Source organism: Natator depressus, chromosome 8 (assembly GCF_965152275.1).
Source record: "Natator depressus isolate rNatDep1 chromosome 8, rNatDep2.hap1, whole genome shotgun sequence".
NCBI lineage: Eukaryota > Metazoa > Chordata > Testudines > Cheloniidae > Natator > Natator depressus.
This window is the reverse complement of record NC_134241.1, coordinates 40,485,712-40,506,256: the sequence shown is the minus strand read 5'-3', so window position 1 is coordinate 40,506,256 and position 20,545 is coordinate 40,485,712. Positions and strand designations below refer to the sequence as shown.

The window sequence follows — 20,545 nt, the reverse complement described above, 5'->3', positions numbered from 1 at the left end:
CAGGGGCCAGCGGCCACTGTGCGGGGTCTCTAGGCTCTGGCGGGCGTGGAAGGTGCAGGGTTTCAGGTAGAAGGGGCTGGACAAGTGGGCTAACCTCCCCAAGCCAGTGATTCACCTGCCACCCATGCTTGGGGACCTTTACATTATATAACTGGATTGTGAACCAAAGCCCAGTGTCAGAGAAAAAACAAGTCAGGATTTCAGATCAGGCCGGGATGTGTGCACCAGAGTTAGTTTAATCTCTGACTGTGAGTTCTTGGGCTGGACGATGGCAGAGCTGAGCTGAGGAGTAAGGTATAAAAACAGCTTCTAAAAGGATTGAGGCTTGAGTACGATCTTCAGGTCCTTTCACTTCCAGTGATCTTCTCTCCGGGGGGCATCTTCTGCTTTAGCTATAATGAATATAAATAAGAAATCACCCAAAGGAAAATTTCTTTCAGAGTTTGGTAAAGTTCAGTTTATTCATTTCTGAGTTATTGACATGCTGGTGGGGTGAATGGGGGATGGGGAGGGGAGTTGTTCTCATTTACTGAAGAGTTTCCAGACACCTTTTTAGGACTAGGCTAGGACTTTCTGCTACATTTTGCATGGTGTACCAATTTGTAGAGCTTGTGCATGTATCCAAAACAGCTCCTCTAGCACAGGGGTTCTCATCCTTTTCCATGTCATGACCCCATGTCACAATAGAAAAGTGTTTCATGATACTCCTCCCATCTACCCTTAGAGAAAGGGGGGTGGCCATGATGCACAGGTTGAGAACCTTTGCAGTAGTGCATGTTGTTTAGACAGTAAAACAAACACACATTGAACCATGTTGGATTTTCATGTAACAAGCTGTAGAAGAGTGTCTTTGTCTGCCTCTAGCGGCCAGTTCACATATGACCATTTGGCAACTATGTCTGGGTTAATTTAAAAATTCCATTTTGCTATGTGCAATATCATATGTAATTATAACAGTCACTGTGAATGAGCTCAGCTGTTTGCTAACAGGATCCTGGCATTTAGTGAACAGATTGTGTCTGGAAAGGTGTGATGGTGGCATAGGTATGGCACGGCAGCTGTGCTGCTTGTTGCTCTGTAGTGTAGACACTTGCTAGTGTAGACACGTGGGTTTTTCTATCACTGTGATTAATCCACCCCCTTGAAAGGCGGTAACTAGGCCAACTGAAGAATTCTTCTATTGACATATTGGTGTCTACACCAGGGCTCAGATCAACTTTTAGGTGTAGACCAGGCCACAGAAACCTGTGTGGGGAGGGGAGATGCTGGAATTCCCTCCCTGGCTGAACTGCTATTTTCCTCCAGCTGACCACCTGACAGAGACATACTGGCTGCACAAGGGCTCCAGACCACTGCCAGAAAAAGAAGACATGCTGGAGGAGTGGGCAGGAGGGGCTTGTCTTCCCACCAGGACCCTGACGAAAACACCAGAGGACTTAAAGGAGTGATGAGGACTTGGAGGGAGAGAATTGCATGCAAATGTTTCTTGTTTTGGCTTAGCTCTGTGACTCTTGTGCTGTCTAAAAGTAAAGTGTGTGTGTTTATAAAGTTCCTTTGCAAAGACTCTGTGTTCCTTGATTTAACTGTCATGTGGTCCCTAAAGAGCTAAATTAAAAACTGTAGTGCCCACGAAGGAAACCGAAGGCTGAGTCCCATACAGCAGACTAATGACTATCCAGAGTGGAAACTTAGCCAGGGCTGTAACAGAAGGTAAGCTGCTGCCACCAGCTAACTGGACTCCTTTAGCCCATGTTCCCTCACCTTGAGTTGTCCCTGGGGATTAAAACCAGCACCAAAAGCATGAGCTTCTCCCATCTGAGCTAAAGGACTAACTTCTCTAGCAGTCACTGACTCATATTCACAAACATGAACCCCAGCCGTAAGAGAAGACAAAAACCCACTTGGCTAGTGTATTCCAGTCACATTATAAATTTCATTCCAATGTGAGATTGTTTTAACAGAGGCAGGAGCAGGGCTTTGTATATACCACAGAAATACATATATGCAGTGTTGCAGCTGAGGCAGTCCCAGGATATTAGAGAGACAAGGAGGGTGAGGTAATATCTTTTATTGGACCAACTTCTGTTGGTCAGAGAGACAAGCTTTTGAGCCACACAGAGCTCTTCAGGTCTGGAAAAGGTAGTTGAAGACTCACAACTAAATGCAAGATGGAACAGATTGTTTAGCATAAATAGTTAGCACGTATTTTAAGGGACCATTCAAGGTGGAGTGACCTAAAAACACCTTCCATTAAACTCTCTCTGGAACACTCCCACACTAATATCAACTTGGTGGACACCACAATCAGCTTTAACAGTGGAACCCTACAGACAACTGTGGGCAGGTCTTCACTACCTGCAGATAAATCGATCCCTGAACGTGCTCCCCGTCAACTCCAGAACTCCAGCTCGCGAGAGGCGGAAGCGGAGTCAACAGGGGAGTGGCAGTGATAGACTCGCCACCGTCCTCACGACCAGGTAAGTCAATCTAAGATACGCCGACTTCAGCTACACTATTCGCATAGCTGAAGTTGCATCCCCCCCCCCCCCCCGCCTTCAGTGTAGACCAGGGCTAAATATAAGAAATCCATTAATCACCACTCCTACCTTCATAGATCCAGTAACCACCCCAAACACACCAAAAAATCTGTTATCTACCCCTACACATTCAGATACCACAGAATATGCTCCGAGGAGAAAGACTGGGATATACATCTTAACACATTCAAAACTGACTTCATCAAACAAGGAACTCCACCAGAGAAATAGATTGCATCATGCACCACCCAAATACCCGAAGAAAACCTGCATCAATACAGAAATATAACCCCCTCCGACTGCACATGCCTGGTTGTCACCTACTACCCCACACTGGAACCCATATGGGGTATCATCAAACAAATACAACCCATAATTGATGGGGTCCCCATCCTGAAATAAACTTTTTCTGAACTCCCTCTTCTGGCCTTCAATCAAGGCCCAACCTCTCCAAGTGTATCAATGGAAGCAAGCTCCCCACAGACAAAGAGACACCAACTGAAAATGGCACCAGCCCCTGCCAGAACAACAAATACAAAACTTGTAGAAATAAATCCACTGCTAAAATGATCAACACCCTCACAACACACCTTTCAAGATCCATGGATCCTACTCATGCCTATCACAACAGGTGGTATACCTCATCCAGTGTACTAAATGCCCCAATAAAAACTATGGGGTGAAACCAGACAGTCACTAAGCTCTTGAATGAGTCACACAGTAAAATGATAAAAGACAAAAATATCACATCATGTGTGGGTGAACACTTTTCACAAAGTGATCACTGTATCTGACCTATCAGTCCTCATCCTCAAAAGAAACCTGCACAACACTTTCAAAAGATAAGCCTGGGAGCTTAAATTCATAACTCTGCTAGACACTAAAAATCATGGACTGAACAGAGACACTAGATTTATGGCTCATTACAACAATCTACTACCCACTAACCCCCCTCTTTTTGTCCTATGACTGCATATGTGTTAATGGGCCACTTTACCTTGAATGGTCCCTTAGAATATGTGCTAACTACTTATGCTAAACAATCTGTTCCATCTTGCATTTAGAGGCTTGGAGTATATTTCCCAGACCTGAAGAAGAGCTCTGTGTGCTCGAAATCTTGTCTCTCTCACCAGCAGAAGTTGGTCCAATAAAAGATATTACCTTACCCACTCTGTCTCATAGAAATAAATAAGCATTTGAAGACTGATTTCTCTGACAGTTTACCTTACAAGTTGGAGTCAAACGTTGCATTTGTAAAGACACCAGTTACTCCCAGGTCACTAGACAACAACAGAAACACACTGGTATAAACCTGGAGTGATAGGAAATGAGAGAACCCCACCATAGGTCAAAAAAGCCCTTTTCTCTCTTAAGGAGCTAGTTCTTCCACCCAGGCAAAGTAAGAATTGGGGCACAGATGTGGCAGCTCCTGAAGACTCACGCATTTTCCTGAATGAGCCACTGCATCTGTGTCTGGGAGGATGTGTTATCAGAGTCTCCTTATCCCCTGAATGTGGTGCTGTAACCAGTCATGATTGCATATAAATTTTGTACCTATGTTCATATGGATCCATATTACAAGGAAACAGCAATGAACTTAATGCCCCCATCTTGTAAGCCATTCTCATGTCTATTGTTTACAAAACCTTTACTGCCCTTCCAGGCCTAAGCCTGCACTTCACAGAAAGCCAGGGTCTAACAAAACAACACTATACATGGGTCATCCTCAGGGACTCCATGCCACGATGTTTTTGGCTTCATGGTGGAACACACTTTAAATTCTCACAACGTGGATTATAACAGAGACCCCTGTTAAAACTGCAATTTTTAAAGGACCCAATGAAAGAAATGGCTCTCTGTGTTATTATTTTAAATACTGGAATTTAGTAATAAAAAATCATGGTATATGTAACAGGCAAGACAATCCCATTGACCAGGACAGGACTCCTATAGAGCCCTAGCTCATTCTGTTGGCATCTACTGACTAGTTGTTTACAATGTGTATGCAGTCCCATTAGCAACCCATGCAAAACAGTGCACCCTGCCTTTGTTTGGAACACTGGCAAATCATTGTTAAAAATGCACCTATCATGCCTCTGTGTATGCACAAAGTGTGACTTCCAAAGGCTCATCATTTGGTCTAATCAAAACCAGTTTTCATTGTAAATCTCAAAGCCCATGTTGAGAAGGTGTCTGTGTCCCTGCTAGAATTCAGCTTTCTAGCCTCAGCTGGTTCAGCACTAGAGTTATTGATGTAAGGACTATATGACGTTTTATGATGAGGGAAAGTGCCCTACACACCTCGTGCTTGATACCATAAACCATTCCTGTTCAGACTTTCAAAAAAATTCACTTTTGGGGTTGGGCACGAATGTTTCACCCCAAAAGGCTAAAATTTTTGGAAGGGCTGGGTGAGGAAAAACAGGGGACTGGCAAGCTCCATGGTAGCTGCAATGCTCATGAAAGCCATGGTACAAGTTAAAGTGATCAGCACACAGAGCACATTGTCTTACCTGGTGGGATTCAGCAGTGTTTTTTCTTCCTCTGATGATGGAGTTGAAACATCCATGGGATGGTGCAGAAACAACAACCACAAAACAGATCTCATCAGTGAAGGGTATGGTAAGCAAGTGGGATAAAGCAATCTCTGACAGACTAACTTCTCACCATGGCTTCCGAGAGCAAATTCTGAGATGGTTAGTGGAGATAAACTGTGCTCAGGTACATATGCCCCCCATGTAACGTTATATATCTCGGGGGAACACCCTATACCCCCATGTTCATCCTTATAATATGATTGCGTGGTATCCAAAGTTTGTCATGTCGGGTGTCTTCGGAAGCCTCATGATGCACTGAGCATTGTTGTTATAGTATAGTAACATTATAGGTTGTAATTTCATGTATATAGTTATGAGGTTGAAAATATATCCTCATGGCTTAAAACAAGCCCAGGCAAAACTCTCCAGGAACAGAGGGGCAGTTCACACCTCGTCAAGGCATGTATGGAACAAACCCAGCCCAGCCTCACAGGAACAAAGGACACTGTCTGAGGCAACAACAAAGTATCTGTTGGACTCTGCAGTGAGTCACCCCCTTCCTTTGGTCAGTTTGGGACTACGATGAGGTAATGCTCACCTGATCCTAAAGGAGTGGGGGTGAAGCCAAGGGGTAAGAAAGAACATGATAAAAGGGAGAGACGTTTGCCATGCTGGCTCTCTCTTCCACCATCATCTACAGACACCACCACCAAGCGACTGAAGCGCTGATCAAAGGGTAGAGCCTGGCTGAAGGGCAACCACCCAGCCTGTGGTGAGAAGCATCTAAGTTTGTAAGGGCACTGAAAGTGTTAAGATCAGCTTAGAATGCATTTTGCTTTTATTTCATTTGGCCAAACCTGACTTCTTGTGCTTTGACTTATAATCACTTAAAATCTATCTTTTGTAGTTGTGATGTTATTGACATAAACTGTGACCATATAGATCATTCTTGCAACCAAGATCCTATAGTTGCACCAAATATTGTACAAAGGTTGTTGTGTGAGGTGTCTACGAAAAGGTTATGATTTGATGGTTATTATTATGATATCTGTATGTGTGTATCATTTTTGTAGTTGAAGTTATGAATATTGGCTATGTACTTGTATCTCAATGTGTTTGATTCTAAGTAACATTAGTAAAGCATTTGGTCAGCTTCTTGAGAAGAATTTGCAGATTAAGTGCCCAGTCAAAAAACACTTAACTGACAATGGAACTTGGGAAACTGCAATCCACATATGAGAAGTCTTCTGGGACATTCAAGATAGCATGTGACCAATGGCTGCTGCCTGCAAACTGAGTCATGCATGAACATGTGACTTGCCCAGGTGGCTACAAACTCCATCTTGTTGCTGTGATTTTGCACTGGAGAACAAAGGAGTTTCCGCCCACAAGGGAAAGAACGTAAAAGAACGTAAAATGGATACCCCTCCATTTTGTCTTCAATCCTGCTTCTTACTTCTGGAGGAATCTTGATACAAACTGAAGCTCTGAACAAAGGACTGAATGACCCATCCCAGCTGTGGATGTACTCCAGAGATTTCATTTGAACCTGCAGTTTATTCCAGCACTGCTATAAACCTGAACCAAGAACTTTGCCATTATTGTATGTAATTGATTCCGTTTAACCAATTTTAACTCTCATCTATATTTCTTTCTTTTACAAATAAGCCTTTAGATTTTAGATTCTAAAGGACTGGCAACAGCGTGATTTGTAGGTAAGATCTGACCTGTGTATTGACCTGGGTCTGGGGCTTGGTCTTTTGGGATCAGGAGAATCCCTTTTTTCTTTTACTGGGGTATTGGTTTTCATAACCCTTTATCCCCATAAGGAGTGGCTGCTGGTGGTGATACTGGGAAACTGGAGTGTCTAAGGGAATTGCTTGTATGACTTCTGGTTAGCCAGTGGGGTGAGACCAAAGTCTTCTCTGCTTGGTTGGTTTGGTGTGCCTTAGAAGTGGAGAAAACCCAGTCTTAGACTGTAACTGCCCTGCTCTAAGCAATTTGTCCTGAATTGACACTCTCAGTTGCGTCGCGCCAGAGGCCGCATCGTTACAGTAGTTAATACATTTCTTTGTTTATTCTACCTGAAGTAGTGCATTTAGTTTGAAGCGTGTCAGAGACTCCCCTTGGGATAACAAGCCTGGTACATATCAATTTCTTTGTTAAATTGATGAACTCATATAAACTTGCAGCGTCCAGGGGCATAACTGGACACTGCAAGACAGAGGTTTCTAGGGTTATGTCTTGGACCAGAGATATTGGCTAGCGTCATTCGGCTGCACAATCAAAGCAGCGGCTGGCCAAAAGTACTCACTCACATAGCTGGGAGCAGCTTAAGTGCCAGAGGCTGTGCGGGAACAACCAGGGTGTGGGGTTCCCACAGCAGAGCAGGGTAAGGATTGGAGTGACCTAGCAGATCACTGGTCCAGATAACACCAGGGGAAGTCACACCCCACATGGCTAGACTCCATGCCTGAGCAGAGGGAAGAGAACTGGGACCACCTTAATGATGCCATCTGAGCCAAGGGGCATGGATACAAGGCCTCTGGGACAGGTGAGATTATTATTAGGAGGGCCCAGCAGAGCAAGGTGCAGCTGACAGGGCTCCTATCTCTCTGTTGGGGCTTTGTTTACCTCCTGAGGAAAAGGGATGGCATTGGTTACCCTCAGAAAGGGTTCTAGCATGCCAGCCATCTGTATTTCAGACCTTTGGACCTCCCTGAAAATAGTGTCAGCAGCCACACTGGTTCTGTTGACTTCGGTGGGGGTTGGCTCAGCCCCTTCATCTCACCAAGCCTCATCAGGGACAAAGATGCTGCTGACCTCAGCCATGTGAGGCAGAATAGAATCCAGCTCCTACCTCAGCTATGCTGGGTCTGCAGGGCTGAGGAGAGGGTGTACTTTTGTCCATAAATAGGCACACAGGGATGAACCACATGGACTAATAAGGGGCCATCTTGAATCATTTTTCTGACCTTAACTGCACTTCTTCAAGGGATAAATCACCTGTTTCCAGGCAAATACCCACAGCAGTAATGACCAAAGGCACAAACAAAGCCATGTATTTCTTACCTTTGTCACTGAGACGCTTGATTAGCAGAGCTATGAGCATTCCTGTCAGCAATAGGGCCACAAGGGCCACAGCTCCACCACCCATGTAAAGCAGGACTTGCTTGAAATAGGGAGCAGCCTCTTCTGAAATAAATTCCCAGGCCAACGTGTTAGGATTCAGATCACTGGGTGTAAAATTTTCAAAAGAACCTAAGCATCTTAGGGCCAGATTTTCAAAGGTATTTAGGTCCCTAGTGAGACAAACAGGCCCTAGTGGGATTGACAAAAGCACCTAAGAAGGTGAGGTGCTGAACTCTGGGAGTTGTATGCCTCTGACATTCCCACTAGGACCCTGTCTGTGTCTTTAGGTGCCTCGATACTTTTAAAAATCTGGCCCTAAGTGTCTTGGATGGCTAGGTCCCTTTTCAAAAGTGACGTAGGCACTTAATGGGACTTAGCTGTCTAAGTCACTTAGACCTTGTAATGCTGAATGAAGCAACACGTAAATACCTTTAAAAAACTGAGCTTTAGACTCTTGAATCCCATTGAAAGTTACTGGGACCCCTGCTCCTAAATCAGATGAAATTAAGTGTTGATAAATGCAAAGTAATACATTCTGGACGGAGGAGTGCTGGAACCTAGGTAGAAGTGGGGGGCCTGCAAGGCCTTGCTTCCTCCGTGGCCTCACCCCTGCCTTCCTCTTCCCCCAAGGCCCCGCCTCCCCTGTGGTGGAGGGTCAGGGGCTCTCCACAGTGGGCGTGCTCCTTGGATGGCTCTTATCACTAAGTGACCAGTTGTCCTGATTTTATAGGGACAGTCCTGATATTCGGGGCTTTTTCTTATATTAGCGCCTATTACCCCCCAAACCCTGTCCTGATTTTTCACACTTGCTATCTGGTCACCCTACTTACCACGGCCCAGCTCAGGCTTCTAGCAGGGCCTCGGGGGGAAAAGGAGGAGCAGGGGGCGGGGCCACGGACAGTGGCCAGGACTAGTGGTGTGGGGGAGCTAAGGCCCACCTCAGTCCCCCACTGGGAAGAGGCTGGTGCTGTGGGCAGGGGGTGAGCTTTGCAGCTGGGGAACTGATCATCAGCTGCTCACTGTGAAACGCAGCCCCTGCCTCCGCCACTCTGTGCCTGCCTGGGCTTGCAGTTTGGGGGTACAACGTGGCCTCCTGCCCCCACAACTACGTCCATGTAAAAAGTGGGTGGATATAGCCGGTTCTGGCACCCTTGGCTGGAGGGAATAAATCCATCCATCCATCCATCCATCTACCCCATCCATCATACTGAGTTATAAATAAGCTGTGTGACCTAAGGAAATAGACTTGGGCATCACTAGGGACAATTCAATGGAGAGTGCTGTTCTGCTTTATGTGCAGTGGCGGTCAAAAAACCAAACAAATTGTTAGGGTGCAAATGAAACTGGATGGAGCATAATATGGAAAATATAGAGCAGCATTATAGAAAGGAATGGGATGCCCTTGCATGGGATGCTATGTGAAGTGCTGCTCACCCCCCTCAAAAGTGACATCGCAGGATCAGAGCAGGGTGGCTAGAGAGACAAGGAGAGAGACTGGGATTGTTGCCATAGAGAGGGGATGGATAAATGAGGATCTGATAAAAGTGACCTGGAGAAGGTACTGGAGAGTGTTCTCCCAGTCTCATAGCATAATGGGACATTCAGTGAAAACGAAAGGTGGCAAATTCAAATCCAATACATGATCACACAGTGCACCAATGTGCTGGTGGTACTCTCACAGATACCAGGGGCAGGAGCTTCTCAAGGCCCAGCAAGGCATTTGCTGTTTATACAGATCACAAGAGGATCAGGAGTTGTAACAGAAAACATTAAATACAGAGTCTTGGAGGGACAGACACCCTCTTGCTTGAGTCAACCACTAACTAGTGGAGCAAATCATCCCACATCTGCCTGCTGTGGGGCTTCTTGCACCTTCCCCAGCAGCATCTGGTGCTGGCTCCTGCCAGAGACAGGATACTGGGCTGAGCTACATGGACGTAGTGTCTGATGCCCACTGGCCACCCTTGTGTTCCACTCTCTAGTGCTTGCTGGTTTCACCCAAGTATGAAGCTTTGCAAAGGGATGTAATTATTAGTATATACCTCAAAGGGCTCTTCCTGTCACCGAGCCCAGCCTCATTTGGCAGCCCCTACATCTCCTTCCCCACATTGGGAATGCTCAGTCCCCACCTGAGCATCTCCACGTTCACCCTCTTGTCTCTCTCTGGCAAAGGGCTTGCAAGGGAAAAGCACTGCTCCACGTGGAAGCTAGAATATGGCAAAACAACGTACCTTGGCAGGTAGGCATCTTGTCTGACCAGTGCGCATCAGGCTGGCACCGCACCCTGCTCGTCCCATTGAGGAAGTAGCCCTGAGTGCAGCGGAAGCGACACACTGACCCATAGCTGAAGGATCCCAGAGGGTGGGAGCAATTCATAAGAATTGGCTCTAGGCCCCTCAGCTTGGGGCATCTCATGACTGGAATAAAGAAAACAAATGATGAAATGTTCAGACTAGGGCTGTTGATTAATTGTAGTTAACTCAAGTGATTAACTAAAAAAAATTAATTGTGATTAATCGCAATCTTAATCGCTCTGTTAAACAATAGAATACCAATTGAAATTTATTAAATATTTTGGGTGTTTTTCTACATTTTCAAATATATTGATTTCAATTACAACACAGAATATAGAGTGTACAGTGCTCACTTTATATTATGATTTTTTATTACAAATATTTGCACAGTAAAAATGATAAACAAAAGAAATAATATTTTTCAATTCACCTCATACAAGTACCATAATGCAATCTCTTTGTCGTGAAAGTGTAACTTATAAGTGTAGATTTTTGTTTGTTATATAACTGCATTCAAAAACAAAACAATGTAAAACTTTAGAGCCTACAAGTCCACTCAGTCCTATTTCTTGTTCAGCCAATCACTCAGACAAACAAAAAGAACAGGAGTACTTGTGGCACCTTAGAAACTAACAAATTTATTTGAGCATAAGCTTTCATGGGCTACAGCCCACTTCATCAGATGTTTGTTTACATTTATGGGAGATAATGCTGCCCGCTTCTTATTTACAGTGTCACCTGAAAGTGAGAACAGGCGTTCCCATGGCACTTTTGTAGCAGGCATTGCAAGGTATTTACATTCCAGATATGCTGAACATTCGTATGCCCCTTCATGCTTCAGCCACCGTTCCAGAGGACATGCTTCCATGCTGATGACACTCATTAAAAAATAATGCATTAATTAAATTTTTGACTGAACTCCTTGGGGGAGAGTTGTATGCCTCCTGCTCTGTGTTTTACCCGCATTCTGCCATATATTTCATGTTATAGCCATCTTGGATGGCGTCCCAGCACATGTTGTTCGTTTTAAGAACACTTTCACAGCAGATTTAAAAAAACGCAAAGAAGGTACCAATGTGAGATTTCTAAAGATAGCTACAGCATTCGACCCAAGGTTTTAGAATATGAAGTGCCTTCCAAAATCCGAGAGGGACGATGTGTGGAGCATGCTTTCGGAAGTCTTAAAAGAGCAACACTCTGATTCAGAAACTATAGAACCCGAACCACCAAAAAAGAAAACCAACCTTCTCCTGGTGGCATCTGACTCAGATGATGAAAATGAACGTGCGTCAGTCTGCACTGCTTCGGATTGTTATCAAGCAGAACCCATCATCAGCATGGATGCATGAAGGGACATATGCCATATGAATCCTTAGCGCATCTGGCATGTAAATATTTTGGAACACCGGCTACAACAATGTCATGCAAATGCCTATTCTCACTTTCAGATGACATTGTAAACAAGAAACAGGCAGCATTATCTCCTGCACATGTACACAAACTTGTTTGTCTGAGCGATTGGCTGAATGAGAAGTAGGACTGAGTGGACTTTAGGCTCTAAAGTTTGACATTCTCTTATTTTTGAATGCAATTATTTTTTGTGCATAATTCTACATTTGTAAGTTCAACTTTCATGATTAAGAGATTGCACTCCAGTACTTGTATTAAGTGAATTGAAAAATACTATTTCTTTTATTTTTACAGTGCAAATATTTATAATAAAAGATAAATATAAAGTGAGTACTGTGCACTTTGTATTCTGTGTTGAAATTGAAATCAATATATTTGAAAATGTGCAAAACATCCAAAAATATTTAAATGAATAATATTCTATTATTGTTTAACAGCGCGATTAATCAAGCTATTAATTGCAATGAATTTTTTAATCGTGATTAATAGCGATTAATTTTTTTAATCGCTTGACAGCCCTAGTTCAGACCCATCTCGCAAAGTTCAGCCTTAAATATTACAGCACACAATGCAGCCATTGCCAACCTGGGAAGACACCCTGACCTCAGTACACCCCAGTGGAGCATGGAATGCAGCAGGGATGGATGGATAAAGAGCTCAGAGGAAGTGGGTCACTGATAGCTCTCACAATGTAACTGGGAGCATGCAGTGTATACCTCCTGCTAGGAAACTGTAACTAGAGACATTGGCTAAGCACCTCTTAAGGTCTGTCTGCACCGCAATCAGAAGCGTGACTGGAGCATACGTAGATCAGGCTCCAGCCCAAGCCTGGAAGTCTACACAGCAATCAAATAACCCTGCAGCCTGAGCTCTGCGAGCCCAAGTTGACGACACAGGCCAGGTGCAGGTATCTAGTTGCTGTGTAAACATTCCCAGCTCAGGTATGTCTACACATGTTGCAATCCCACCTCTGACTGCAATGCAAACATACTCTTTGTGTGGAACATCGCTGGTGTTGAACACCAGCCTGCAGCTACACGAGCAGTGTGCTTCCTCTCCAGGGAGCAGCTCGGACAGCTGTGCTACCCCTCGTTACAGAAAGCAAGTGCAACTGTCATGAGGCCTAGAGAGCCTGAATCATAATAATGGGGAAAGGAGAGCCTTGCCTTGAGCCTCTAGTTCAATAGGTGAGACTGAAGAGCCTGTGGTATGGAAGTGTGTGGATTACGACACAGAATTTGGAACCTTTTAATACAATTCATACCAACCCCATTTTTCCTATGATAGCTCCATTCGGCACTGACAGCTGCTTTGCAGGCACACATTAACAGCCATGCCTGAGGCCTGTTCAGAGCTGTGTTACAAGATGACCTGGAAAATTATTCTAATCAATCTGACACTGATACTAGGAAACATAATGGAGCAGCTGATACGGGGCTCGATTAATAAAGAATTAAAAGAAGGTAATATAATTAATGCCAATTAACATGGGTTTATGGAAAATAGATCAGACTAACAATATCTTTGTTTGATGAGATTAAAGGTTTGGTTGACAAAGGCAATAGTGTTGATGTAATACATATACACTGTAATACACATACTCTGTAATACACTGTAAAATGTTTGTCTTGGTACCGCACGACATTTTGGTTAAAAAACTAGAACAATATAAAATTATGGCACACATTAAACAAATTAAAAGATGGCCAATTAATAGGTCTCAAAATTTAATTGTAAATAGGATTCCTCATTGAGTGGATGTTTCTAGTGGGGTCCTTCAGGGATTCGTTTTTGGCCCAACATAAAATCATCACTGATAAATTTTTCAGATGACACAACAATGGGGGGAGTGGTAAATGATGATGAGGACAGGTCATTGACACAGAGCGATCTGGATCTGTTGGTCAGTTGGGTGCAAGAAAACAATGTACAATTGAAAACAGCTAAATGGAGAATCATAGAACCATAGAATCACAGGGTTAGAAGGGACCACAAGGGTCATCTAGTCTAACCCCTGCCAAGATGCAGGATTTGTTGTGGCTAAACCATCCAAGATGGATGGCTATCTGGCCTCCTTTTGAAAACCTCCAGTGAAGAAACTTCCACAACTTCCCAAGGCAGTCTATTCCAGTGTTCGACTGTTCTGACGGTTAGGAAGTTTTTCCTGAGATTTAATCTAATCTAATACATCCAGAAACAAATCATACTTACAGGATGGGGGACTCTATCCTGGGAAGCAGTGACTCTGACAAGGATTGGGGGGTCATGGGGATAATCAGCTGAATATGAGCACCCAGTGTAACACTGTGGCCAGAAGAGCTAGTGTGATCCTTGGATGCACAAAAAGGGGAATCCTGAGGAGGAGCAGAGAGGTTATTTTACCTCGGGTTTTGGCACTAGTGTGACCATTGCTGGAATCCTGTATCAAGTTCTAGAGTCCATAATTCAAGAAGGATGTTGATAAATTGCAGAAGGTTCAGAGAAGAGCCATGAGAATGATTAAAGGATTAGAAAACCTGCCTTATAGTGACAGATTCAAAGAGCTCAATCTATTTATCTTAACAGGGAGAAGGTTAAGAAGTGGTTTGATCACAGTCTATAAGTACCCATATGGGCAACTCTGATGGGAGGTATAAACCCCTCACTGGCCAAGAGGGGGTTAAGTAAGAGTTAAGGGCTAAGGAAGCCTTGCCCCATGCCGTTGCCGAGCATGTTCAGCCTGGAGGCATGGTTTAAAAGCCAGCCAGGCAGCTCAGTCTGGGGCTGTGCCCTGGGAGCTCCCAGGCAGGACCAGAGCTGACCCAGCATCGAGCAGGGGAGCCATAGCACCCAGTGGCCATGATGAGGGCTGGAAGCCCAGAAGGAGAAGTCTACCAGAGACGGGCGGCAACTGGATGGGATGTGGATGGGAGTAGGAAGTGGCCAGGGAAGCTGACTGGAGGCTGACACCAAAGGGAGAAAGGTGAGCAGCTGAACCAGTCTCTCAAGGTCCTGGGTTGGAACCCAGTGGGCCTGGGTACCCCTACTCCCACTCGAGCAGTGACCAGTAGGCAGGACTTCTGCCACATCTGCGCCATTGCCACTGACTGTTGCCACTTGGTTGGACTACTGTCACATTTGAACTATTGCTATTGGGCAGGACTCCCACCATACTTGAACTGTAGCCCTTAGGCGGGACTGCCGCCATATCTGAAAAGTAGCCATTAGGCAGGAGGCCCTGTATGACCCCTCTGCCCCCGATGACAGCAACAGCTGTTTGATAGTGTGATCTTCAATCTAGTAGAGAAAGGTCTAATACAATCCAATGGCTGAAAGTTGAAGCTAGACAAATTCTGATGGGAAATAAGGCATACATTTTTAATAATGAGAGTAATTAACCACTGGAACAATTTACCAAGGGTTGTGGTGGATTGTCCAACACTGACAATTTTTAAATCAAGACTGGATATTTTTCTAAAAGATCTGCTGTAGGAATTATTTGGGGCAGTCCTCTGGCCTGTGCTATACAGGAGGTCAGACTAGATGATTGCAGTGGTCCCCTCTAGCCTTGGAATCTATGCATCTATAAGATTGCTCAGGAACACCATGGTGCAGGTTCTGAGCAGCATCTGACACCAAAATGGGCCAGGATTTTGGATAGTTCTAGTGCCTTAAAAATAATAAGCCTGATTTTATTTTCAGTTTGAAGGAAAAAAGAAAGAACTTGCTCCCTCTCTGAAAGCTTTCAATCTGTGTTTCAACCAGAAATAGGACTTTTAGTCAGGTAATAGACATGTGAAGTTGACACCCAATAGCTAGGAAAAACATGGAATTCACAGCTATTCACTTAAAAATGAGAAGGAAAACTGACAGCAAAGAGAGCTCTGCCAAGGACCCCCAATGTTGGGTAAAACACCAAGCTGTACATAATACCAAACAATGAGTGAATACATAAATGCATGCATGCCTGGGAGATGGGAAAGAGTTAGTGGGCCTCATTTAGTCCAGGCCTGGAGACAAAGGGGAAGGTTGTGGGGGTGCTTCAGATATGGAATTCCAGGAGAAGTGGAGTCAGGAGTAAAGTACTGAGTGGTGAAATGAGAGGGGGATGGGGTGCCAGGTGAAGTGGCACAGCGGGAGGGGGGGTGCTGGAGGGTGGGAACCAGGGGATGGTCGCGGGGTGTTGCTGCAGGGCTGGGTTTCTGGGGGCTTGTGGGGAGTGGGTGACATGGGAGTGAGGTGATACTGTGAGTGGACTGGTTAAGTGTTATGGTGCCAGAGGGCAGGGTCACACAGAGGTTTTTGGGGGCCAAGGGAAAAATCTGCAACTGAGACCACCCCTTCCAAAAAATCCAAGGGTGAAAAACACTGACTGACTGGAGGCCAATGGGGTGGGGATGGAGGGAGGCTGACAGCAGTGAAGATGGAGCAAACTCACACCCAGCGGTGGCTTCTCTCCCAGAGCTGGGCCCGGCTTCCTGCTCTGGGTATTGTGACCACACATGGTTGCAGCACCAGAGTTGAGTGGCACTGCTACCCCATCCACCAGGTTGCAAGACTATTTGGTTTGGGGGCCCTTTCAAATGGAGGGCCTGGGGCAAACTGCCCCTTTTGCCCCACTCCACGGCAGTTGAGCTGGAGTAGTGCGGTCTATAGGAGAGATGGTGCTGGTAGGTGGGATGCCAGGGATATGGGCTGATGAGTTGTGCAGTGTCAAGAGGAAGGTGCCATGCATGTGCTAAAAAGTAAGGTGCTGCAGGGATAAGTTAGGAGAGGTGTTTGCTAGGGAGTGTAACATCCATCTTCTAACCTTGCACTGCTTTAAATGGCTGAACAAGGTGCAAGGCAATGGTGACCCAGACCCATTGTCTCCCTATTACAACTTTCTCCCAATGAAGCTTTACATGGCACAGCTGCCCCAGATCAAAAGGTCCAGTCCCCTGGCTCCCAAACCATTGTACACAATAGCTCTCTTCCCTAGACCTGGCAAAGAAATGGGCTCCTATGGAAAGCCACCTGGGATCACACCAGCTCAGCAATGTACATTCCACACACACCACACAGTTATCACTGGGCCTCTACCTTCACAGAGTGGGGGACTCCCTGTCCATTGTCCCAGGGCCGTGCACTCCACTGTCTCCGATCCATTCCGCACAAACCCCGTCTCACAGGAGAAGGCGCAGGTAGAGTTATATGCAAAGTCTCCATGCCAGTGAGTGCAGTTTAATCGGCCTCTGCCAGGGGCGGCCAAACCTGGGCACATGACAGCTGAAATAGCAAAGCAGAATAGTACTGATTGCTCCACGAGATCTGCAGCAGCCCACAGCAGTGGAAATCCTGGCCTTAGCTTACATAATCACAGCGGTTACAGAGTTTCCTGTTAGTGTTCAAAGAGGCTCTGTCCTAACCATACAGCTAAGGGTAGCCTAGAATTCCTCCTTACCTGTAAGTGGTTAAGAAGCTCAAATAACCTGGTTGGCACCTGACCAAAAGGACCAATGGGGAAAAAAGATACTTTCAAATCTTGTGGGGGCGGGAGGCTTTGTTGTGTGTGTTCTCTTGGGGAGCAGAGAAGCATCAGGTCAGAAAACTCCTTCTCCTATAAACCATCCTAAAAGTCTCTCATATTACAAAAATTGTAAGTAAAAGCCAGGCAAGGCATGTTAGATTATCTTTTGTTCTGCTTGTGAATTTTTCCTTTGCTGGAGGGAGGTTTATTCCTGTTTTTTGTAACTTTGAAACTAAGCCTAGAGAAGTTCTGCTGTGTTTTTGAATCTTTTGTTACCCTGTAAAGTTATTTTCCATCCTGATTTTACAGAGGTGATTTTTACCTTTTTTAAAATAAAATCCTTCTTTTAAGAACCTGACTGATTTCTCTATTGTCCTAAGACCCATGGGTTTAGGTCTGTGATCACTTTGTAACCAATTGGTTAGGATATTATTCTCAAGCCTCCCCAGGAAAGGGGGTGTAAGAGCTTGGGGGGGATATTTTGGGGGAATAGGAACTCCAAGTGGTCCTTTCCCTGATTCTTTGTTAAATCACTTGCTGGTGGCAGCGTACCCTCCAAGGGCAAAGAATTTGTGCCTTTGGGAAGTTTTAGCCTAAGCTGGTAGAAATAAGCTTAGGAGGTCTTTCATGCGGGTCCCCACATATGTACCCTAGAGTTCAGAGTGGGGAGGGAACCCTGACAGGCTCTAAATCCTGGGTTTAAGATTTCCTTGATTTGCTTTTCAGTTCTGTAAATTCAGACTTTCTAAGGTCAACTCAGTGTAATTTGCCCCAGAGCTTCTTACGAGGTGAGCAGAAGCAGCTTCCCAAGACAGTCCTGAGGCATATAGCCTGTACCTTACCTTCACAGCGCGGGGGACGATCTGACCATTGTCCCAGGGCTGTGCACTCCAGCATCTCCGATCCATTCCGCACAAACCCCGTCTCACAGGAGAAGGCACAGGTGGAGTTATACGTGAAGTCTCCATGCCAATGAGTGCAGTTTAATTGGCCCCTGCCCGGAGAATCCAGCACTGGGCACTTGACGGCTGGAATCATAGAATCATAGAATATCAGGGTTGGAAGGGACCTCAGGAGGTCATCTAGTCCAACCCCCTGCTCAAAGCAGGACCAACCCCAACTAAATCATCCCAGCCAGGGCTTTGTCAAGCCTGACCTTAAAAACATCTAAGGAACAAGATTCCACCACCTCCCTAGGTAACGCATTCTAGTGCTTCACCACCCTCCTAGTGAAAAAGTTTCTCCTAATATCCAACCTAAATCTCCCCCACTGCAACTTGAGACCATTACTCCTTGTTCTGTCATCTGCTACCACTGAGAACAGTCTAGATCCATCCTCTTTGGAACCCCCTTTCAGGTAGTTGAAAGCAGCTATCAAATCCCCCCTCATTCTTCTCTTCTGCAGACTAAACAATCCCAGTTCCCTCAGCCTCTCCTCATAAGTCAAGTGCTCCAATCCCCTAATCATTTTTGTTGCTCGCCGCTGGACTCTTTCCAATTTTTCCACATCCTTCTTGTAGTGTGGGACCCAAAGCTGGACACAGTACTCCAGATGAGGGCTCACCAATGTCGAATAGAGGGGAATGATCACGTCCCTCGATCTGCTGGCAATGCCCCTACTTATACAGCCCAAAATGCCGTTAGCCTTCTTGGCAACAAGGACACGCTGTTGACTCATATCCAGCTTCTTGTCCACTGTAACCCCTAGGTCCTTTTCTGCAGAACTGCTGCCTAGCCATTCGGTCCCTAGTCTGTAGCGGTGCATGGGATTCTTCCATCCTAAGTGCAGGACTCTGCACTTGTCCTTGTTGAACCTCATCAGATTTCTTTTGGCCCAATCCTCTAATTTGTCTAGATCCATCTGTATCCTATCCCTACCCTCCAGCATATCATTTCATACACTATCAGGGTTGGAAGGGACCTCAGGAGATCATCTAGTCCAACGCCCTGCTCAAAGCAGGACCAATCCCCAATTTTTGCCCCAGATCTCTAAATGGCCCCCTCAAGGATTGATCTTAGAATCCTGGGTTTAGCAGGCCAATGCTCAAACCACTGAGCTATATACCACTCCTCCCAGTTTAGTGTCATCTGCAAACTTGCTGAGGGTGCAATTCACGCCATCCTCCAGATCATTAATGAAGATATTGAACAAAACTGGCCCCAGGACCGACCTTTGGGACACTCCGCTTGATACCGGCTGCCAACTAGACATGGAGCCATTGATCACTACCCACTGAACCCAATGATCTAGCCAGCTTTCTATCCACCTTATAGTCCATTCATCCAGCCCATACTTCTTTAACTTGCTGACAAGAATACCATGGGAGACCATATCAAAAGCTTTCCTAAAGTCAAGGAATAACACGTCGACTGCTTTCCCCTCATCCACAGAGCCAGTTATCTCGTCATAGAAGGCAATTAGATTAGTCAGGCAAGACTTGCCCTTGGTGAATCCATGCTGACTGTTCCTGATCACTTTCCTCTCCTCTAAGTGCTTCAGAATTGATTCCTTGAGGACCTGCTCTATGGAATAGCAAAGCAGAACTGTATAAGGGGTTAGGTCCATTGGTGCTGGAGGGTGAAGTGCCAAGAGAATCAGCCAGTGAGGGCGTGAAAGTGCCATGGGTGTGTCAGTGGATGAGGGTGAGTGCTGGGAGTATGGAGTTCTGGGTGATGTGGTGCCAGAGGCATCATGTACTGGGTGGTGCAGTGCTGGGGATTTCAGACAATTGGCGCAGCGTGCCAAGGGAACTGGGTGCTGGGGGTGAAATGCTATGTGGAATGAGGTCCTGGCATGTTAGCACCTCTGGGGGATTAGATACTATCACGAGTTCAATGCCTAGGTGCCAGAGGGGTGAGATGTCTGGAGGTGGGGAACCAGGGACAGGGACTGATGGTTATTGAATTGCCAGGTTAGTGGGGTGCCAGGAGGCAGGTGGCTGGTTGTGTCTGGGGGTAGGTGACAGGAAGAGGAGCCAGGGGACAGTAGTGCTCGGGATTGGGGGGCATTCACTTGGCACTGGTGTAAAAGGCTGCCAAAGGAGCAGGACAATAGCAAATCAGGCCCATTGTCTCTCTTTTACACAACTTTCTCTCAATGAAGCTTTATATTGCACAGCTGCCCCAGATCAAAAGGTCCAGTCCCAG

General features: G+C 45.6%; 1 protein-coding gene across 1 annotated transcript in view; it reads right to left on the bottom strand.

The window, feature by feature from the left end:
* Positions 1–209: 209 nt before the first annotated feature.
* LOC141992681 (P-selectin-like) overlaps positions 210–20,545 on the bottom strand; it is a 103,076-nt gene continuing 82,740 nt past the window's right edge. The window contains exons 11-17 of the mRNA XM_074962014.1: positions 18,241–18,426; positions 16,972–17,157; positions 10,438–10,623; positions 8,147–8,269; positions 5,051–5,081; positions 3,762–3,817; positions 210–392 (exon numbers count right to left, since the gene is read on the bottom strand). Coding sequence (XP_074818115.1) covers positions 3,763–3,817; positions 5,051–5,081; positions 8,147–8,269; positions 10,438–10,623; positions 16,972–17,157; positions 18,241–18,426 — 767 coding nt within the window. The 3' untranslated portion in view covers positions 210–392; position 3,762. The remainder of the gene's footprint in view (positions 393–3,761; positions 3,818–5,050; positions 5,082–8,146; positions 8,270–10,437; positions 10,624–16,971; positions 17,158–18,240; positions 18,427–20,545) is intronic.